At 47.9% G+C, this 6,780-nt stretch overlaps 1 protein-coding gene across 1 annotated transcript; it reads right to left on the bottom strand.

The window, feature by feature from the left end:
- Nucleotides 1–3,549: 3,549 nt before the first annotated feature.
- On the bottom strand, nt 3,550–5,182 carry LOC119358621 (bisdemethoxycurcumin synthase-like). The gene is made up of 3 exons (XM_037625088.1): nt 5,123–5,182; nt 4,736–4,939; nt 3,550–4,633 (listed from the first exon to the last, which is right to left on the bottom strand). The coding sequence occupies exons 2-3, from the start codon at nt 4,926–4,928 to the stop codon at nt 3,624–3,626; spliced, it is 1,203 nt and encodes a 400-aa protein (XP_037480985.1). The 5' UTR covers nt 4,929–4,939; nt 5,123–5,182; the 3' UTR covers nt 3,550–3,623.
- Between the last annotated feature and the right edge of the window lie 1,598 nt (nt 5,183–6,780).

The raw sequence follows: 6,780 nt of genomic DNA, 5'->3' as shown, positions 1-6,780 counted from the left end.
TCGTGAACGTTGTGGAAACAAGAGAAACCAACATTAAAAACCAGAATAAACCATGAAAAAGCATTGAATCAGATCAACGGTATAGAGAAACCATTGTATACACTCTAGTGAACCATGAAGGGAGTCCCTGTAGGCAATCATCCGGCTTTGCGGCATGCAAAACGTAGATACGCCCCTTTGCCTTTGGCCAGCCTTAGGCTGCACACCCCATCCAAGCCATTGATCGATTGGATTGACCAATCTCTTATAGACGCCATCAGCGTGTTTTACGAGAGCTCCTGCTCGACCACTATGAGAGTCAAAATGAGCAGCTTTCGCTAAATATGGAGCGCAACTGGGCCGGCCCAATTCACAAGTGCCGAGCGAATCGAAAAAATAAAAGCGCATGCGCCGGGAGTCGAAATCCCAACCTTGCGATGCTTCCTAGCAACCCTAGCCAGCCTAGTTATGGTCTGAGCATGCTGAAATGAAACGCTATGCTTAAAGTACCAATCAAAGTGGATGATCCCGGGGTTTTCAACTTTTTAAACACTTCTTGGCAAAAATGTGAAAAAAAAATCTTCAAAATGCGACCAATGTTTTGAAATCGTAAAAACTCGAATATTATTTTTTAAACATTTAACAAATAAAAATTCTGAACAATTTTTTTGAACTATGAACAATTTTTTAAAATATACGATGAACATTTTCTTAGTATACTGTGCACATTGTTCAAATAAACGATGAACATTTGTACAAAAATATAAGATGAAGGTTTTTAAAATGCATGCTGAACAAAATTTCTATAAATGATGAACATTTTCAATACACAGTAAACATTATTTTTCAATGTGCATGGATATTTTTCTTCAATATGGCGAACAAAAATAGAATTCCAAACTTTTTTTAAAACATGAGCAAGATTTGAAAACATGATTTTTTTTGAAAAAATGAACAAAATTTGGAATTTCAAACATTTCCTGAAATGTCGAACGAGTTTTGAAAATTCTGTACATTTTTTTGACATTTTGAATTTGCAGAAAAAAGAAAAAGAAAAAGAAAAAAATGGAAAAAGAAAAGAAAAGGAAGAAATAAGCATAAAAAGAAAATAGAAAACAAAAAACAAAAATAATGAAGAAAACCAGAAAAACCCTGTAAAACAAAACAAAACCGAAAAAACGGTTCGAGGAACCTTCTCCCAAAACTGGTTCCTCGCTCCAAGTGGGCCGACCCATGTCGGTCGCTGGTTTCCTTCAGTTCAACGAAGGTGCGACGGCTTGACGCTCGGGCGCGTTAGGGTTTTTTTTTTCTGTTTTACTGCCGACCCGATTACTATGACAAGTCGTTGACATCAATTTTTGTCCGAACAATATCTAGTTGCTTCCTGCCGATTTTGATCGCTATTCTGCTTTGATTTCCATTGTATGGCATCCAAACCTCTTTCGACCTTGCGCAAGTACATACATGGACCATGGCTCGAGTTATTGGGCCTCTCGGCTTCGTGGCGTTCCTTTAGATACACAAACCGTGATCTCGACGTAATACCGTATTGTCTAAAAAAAATGTAATACCATTTGTTAGAATAATCCGAGACACATATCTACCTGTGGATGACCAAGTAGGCATGGCACCGAAATTTGTTACCGAGGTTGACCGAACACGGTTAATATCTAGGTCATGACTACAGTGTTCCTCGCCGTTGATACCTCTATACAATACCACACACTGACCACCCAGGCACCAACACATGTCGTCGTCCCCCTGTGTGACTGTGCTATTATGTCAGCATATATTATATCATGTGTCTACCCTAACATTATATAGGTGGGATAAGATACAAGTGTCCTACTAGTCAGAACAGCACTCCATATCCTGTCTACACAGCATACGACTTTAAGTCCAATCATTTCTATTAGCCGGAGAGAAAGGTAACAGAGTACAATCCTAAGCTATAAATTTACAATGCTTTGTGTAGATGGAAAAGGAGTAAAAGTTAGCCCCCCTTTGTCTAGATGTCACATAATGTCTTGTGAGAAAACACAGATGATAGCCCCGTCCCCCCACGTCGTCCTCTCGGGCGACATGGGAGGCGACTAGGGTCGCCCCCGTGCTGCCACCCCTCCCCCCTCATCTCCCTCACTGCCACCAGAGGAGGCTGTCGGGCAAAAGCCCGTGTGGCCGCCAGTGAAGGTGGTGGCGGGGATCTCATCGCTCCGCTCTCGGAGGAGGAATTCGGTCTCCAGGGCAACGACCCCGCGTGGAGAAGCGACGCCGTCTCCACGGCTGGCGGTGCTCGCGGGAGTGGTTGGCGACCTCATACGTGTGGACGGTGCGGTGACAGCGGGCCGATGGACAACTTCCGTGGTTCCTATGGCGTCATATATGAAGGCCCCTTCCTTTTCCCGTTTGGTCCACTTTTGCTGGATCTTGCGTTGGTGATCTTGCCTCACGGGGATGATGGTGGCTGGGCTCGGTGGTGTGAGTCGGGTTCGGGAGAAATCCTTTGGTTGGCTTGACCGACCACGTTGGTGACACCGCCTGTGGGCATTGCTCCCCTCCTTGGAGGCTCCGATGAGATTCCTTCTCCCAACATCCTCTTCTCCGACCAACTGTTACCTCCCCGGGGACGCCGTTTGGCTATGAGAGGCTGGTGTGTGGTGCCATGGGGTTAGTTTTGTGGTTGTTGCAGATTTCGAGCGGTAGTTTGTGTGTATCGCTGAGAATGCTATATCTAGTGAGGTAATCGCTGACCTATTCGCCGGTGGTTCATCACCCTCGAACCTGGGTGCGAGGGGAATGGGTTCCCTTTCCCGGTGTTTGTCCCGTCGCGACATGGAGTTACCTGGTCCTTCTTCCTTGTTGGCGTTCTTAATTTGTGTGCTTGATGTCCGCCTCGAGCTCACCGCTTCTTCGATATCTGTGAACCGCTACCTGCAGGTTACCCCTTTCCTGTTTTGGGCATCGGGTGGGCGCTTCTTCATGGCAGACAAGGTTTGCCCGCTACGGGTTGCGTGTATCTGCTCTGCTCCTGTGAACTCAAGACCACACATTTCCCGTCCTATGGTGAACACATCTCGATGGTGTGGCGTCCTTCGAGCCAGGACAAGGGGGAAGGTTCCCCCTTCGGCGAGGGTTTAGAGGGTGTGGTGTCTTCTCGGTTCTCAGGCCGGCGTTCGGTGAGTCCGCTGCCAAGTTAGTTGGCTTTTCCCTTGACGTTCTTCTTTTCCGTCCATGTGGGACTTGGAAGGGGGAAGGGCTTCACACTATGCAAGCGGTGCTTCACTTTCTTCATGTTTAGTTGTTTGTAGCATGGGTTGTGCTGTAAGCTGTGTACCCGGCTCCCACATATCTTCCTGTCGCTGTTGTTTTCTTTTCTTTGTGTGTTGTGTTGGGAGATGTAACGAAGGCTATAATTCCTGGCTGGTTGATGGCTTTGTAAATTCAAAGTTAGTCAGCCTTCGCTTAGAAAAGGAAAAGTTTCAGATTAACCATAACCTTGTACTCCTACAAAGTATTTGACGCAACTCCGATGAATACTAGCAAGTTGTACTATCTGAATGCTTACAATTGTACTTGTTTATTTTTAATAATTTGTTTCAAATTATATATGACAGAAAGTAGCTAGGTTATGAATCGAGCGAGGGTCAATTCTCGTCGTGCAGGTCGATGACCACCGCATGCAGCACCATGGTCTCAACCGTGAACCCCGGTCCAAATCCCATCATCACACCCCACTCACCCGTCTCGCCGTCCTCCTCCATCCGCCGCCGCTGCTCGTCGAGCACGAAGATCAGCGTCGCACCGAGCATGTTCCCGTACTCTCTCAGCACGGTCCTGCTCGCCGCCAGCTTCCCGGGATCCAGCCGGAGGGCCCCGTCGATGTGGTCCATTATTCCACGGAGGCCAGGGTGCACCACAAAGAACAGATCGTTCCATTCGGCACCGCCGCTCATTATTCCAAGCGGCTGGAACGCGTCCGTGAGACACTGCCCGATGTGCTGTGCGGCTAGAGGAGTGAGCTCCCTGGTGAAGATGTCGCCGTCGAGGCCGGCTTCCGTGAGCTGCATGGTGAGCACGCCATCGGTTGCTGGTATCGTGGTCTGCGAGGCCGACACCATCTCGAAGAGAGGGCGCTCGACGGAGAGCACGGCATCAGCGCCGACGATGACCGCGCCTGCGCCGTCGCCAAAGATCGCCTGGCTGATGAGCCTGTGTGGGTACGCCTCCTCGGGCCCGCGGAAGGCGACGACGGTGAGCTCGACGCAGGCCACCAGGACCCGTGCGCCGCGGTTGTTCTCGGCCAGGTCCTTGGCGAGACGCAGGGAGGCGGCACCGGCGGAGCAGCCGTTGAGGTTGAGCATCGTCCGGCAGACGGACGCGCGGAGGCCGAGGAGAGAGGCCAGGCGGAGGTCAGCGCCCGGGGCGTGCGCGCCGGAGTTGGTGCTGACGACGAGGTGGGTGATGTCGGTGGCCGGACGGCCCCACTCGGCTATGGCCTTGGCTGCGGCTGACGCCGCCAGCTCTGGAGCAGCGGCGGCGGCGATGTCCAGCCGGGCGTCGAGGGACGGCTTGTCGCGGCAGAGGAATTCGGGGTGGGCGTCGAGTAGCTCCTCCGTGTGGTGAAAGTAGCGCTTCTCCGTTGAGGTCATCTGGCCTGAGCATCATAAGTAAGAAACAAGTTTGGACCACATCATCGTTACGTGGGTAGCTAATATGCACTATATTTGCATCTATATACGTTTTCCCTTCTGCTTACAGAAGGTCTTGAGTTTTTGTTTGAGGTCGGTGAGGTGTTGGCTCTTGGTTACGCGGAAGTAGTAGTCCGGGTACTCCTCCTCGGACACGCAGTTGGGCGGGTTTGCCGTGCCGACGGCGAGGATGGCCGCAGGCCCCTCCGCACGATGCGAGCGCCGGATCTCGTGCATCAACGTAAGGGTGTTGCTGCCCATGGCCTGGGAGCCTAGAAATAGAATTGACAGAGAGCATATGAACTATATGTGGCAATACATACGACAACATCAATTACATGTTCTTTCATAAAATCAATTAGAACTAGCTAGACTCATTTGAGAAGAAAAAAATGGGAGAGTAAGACAAAAGCTTCTTTGCGCTACTAGATGGGAATCAAAAACAGAGGAAATACCTAATTAAGAAGCGAGTACTTATTGAGATGGACGAGAGGGAGAAAACTGCTTCAAGATTGTTTGCTCTACGAGATAGGAAAGATTGAACAACAAGGTGGCAAGTATTTATAAGGCCGGTTCAGAGAAGAGCAGATATGCCATGGGAGTCAGTTGTAATTAAAAAAACGACAAGTGCATATTTTCCAAGTTGGTTATTTCATTTGAATCGGCTTACTTCTGAAAACCGCCGCAAGGAATTGCTTTGCCCATCATTTTCTCAAAACCACTGCAAGGACGCGATTTCTCAAATCCCAATACAAAATCACATCAGATACTCATCAAATACACACAACATCATATTCATCATCACACTCAGTGTTTGGCAAAGGCTGTGAGAAACATCATTTTAGTTTTGTTTCAAAGAAATGGAAAATACATAACTAATTTAGCTAAACATTTCTATCACAAAAGAATGGAAATTACATGTATGGATTGGCTAGGGCATAGATGCATAGATCGGCCAGAGGATAGGGAAGATTAGCTAGTGGACTAGCACATGATAGTCTTGGTAATGAAACCTTACCACATCACAAACAAATGGCATAGAGGGGAGAACCGGGAATATACCTCCGCCGTTGGGCACATCATCCATTAGGTTGTGACACGACCGGTCAGCGACGCTTGTGGAATCCATAGCCTCCTCCTCTTCGCAGGTCGTGGTAGGCATTCAAGCTGGTTGTGGACGCTTCAAGGTGGTGGTGGATGGGTCGAGGCACTGTTCAAAGAAAGACACTGGTGGCGGAGTGACATAGAGGCCAATCGACAGTTCCAAGCTGCCTTGACCTCTCGTGCATTCATATATTGGTGTTGCACTTCATGCGATTTAAATAACAACCAATTGGTGATGGAGGCCCATTAAATGTGTTGAGTCGTCATGGCTTGGAAATAGAGTATATTGCATCCATGTCGGACAATTTTGAAGATCCACATGAAATGTATTCAAATCTGCATAGTTGTTTCATTGAGGCCATCTCTAGCGGTTTCTCTTGCCACACTGACTAAGATGGTGGGATTAATCAGATATTATGTCCGGTCCGCCAGAGATGTGTCTTGTTCCACCATAGTGTCTTTTTCCTACTGAAACTGCTTATAAAATGTGGTCTATTGTAAACATTTCCGGAAAACAGCTTGGGGGTAGGAAGTTGATATCAAGCACTTCTGTGCTAGTGTTAGAATCCTCAAAAAGTTCGTCCAAACGAGAAGAAATATGTGGTTAGATGCTTAGGAGGGTGGTTGCACCCCAACCCGCCAGGGCTCAAATGCCAGGTTTGAAAACTGGGTCTCGTTAAGGCGCAATATTCTTTCAGTGGAAGGTGATGTTCTCATTGATAGCGAGGACCCTATGGTGACTTCGTCAATCTCAAGACCCATCACCTCAGTCTAACAAAGGTGTTCATAGGGGTAGCGTGCGCATGTGTGTTCATAGAGAGTGACTGTATGAGAGCGTCTAGCCGTCTACGTCTGTACTGTATTTGTCAAACAAAAACTTCATCCAACAAAAGATGCACTTTTGAAAACAAAGGCCCGGGAGGAGGCAATTGACAATCTAACCTTCTCAAATTTCTATGTTACCAATAACAGACTACTACATAACTCGATTGGCCTTGTCAATATTAAG

The sequence above is a fragment of the Triticum dicoccoides genome, chromosome 2A, assembly GCF_002162155.2.
Source record: "Triticum dicoccoides isolate Atlit2015 ecotype Zavitan chromosome 2A, WEW_v2.0, whole genome shotgun sequence".
Taxonomy (NCBI): domain Eukaryota; kingdom Viridiplantae; phylum Streptophyta; class Magnoliopsida; order Poales; family Poaceae; genus Triticum; species Triticum dicoccoides.
This window is presented reverse-complemented; position numbering and strand designations above follow the sequence as displayed.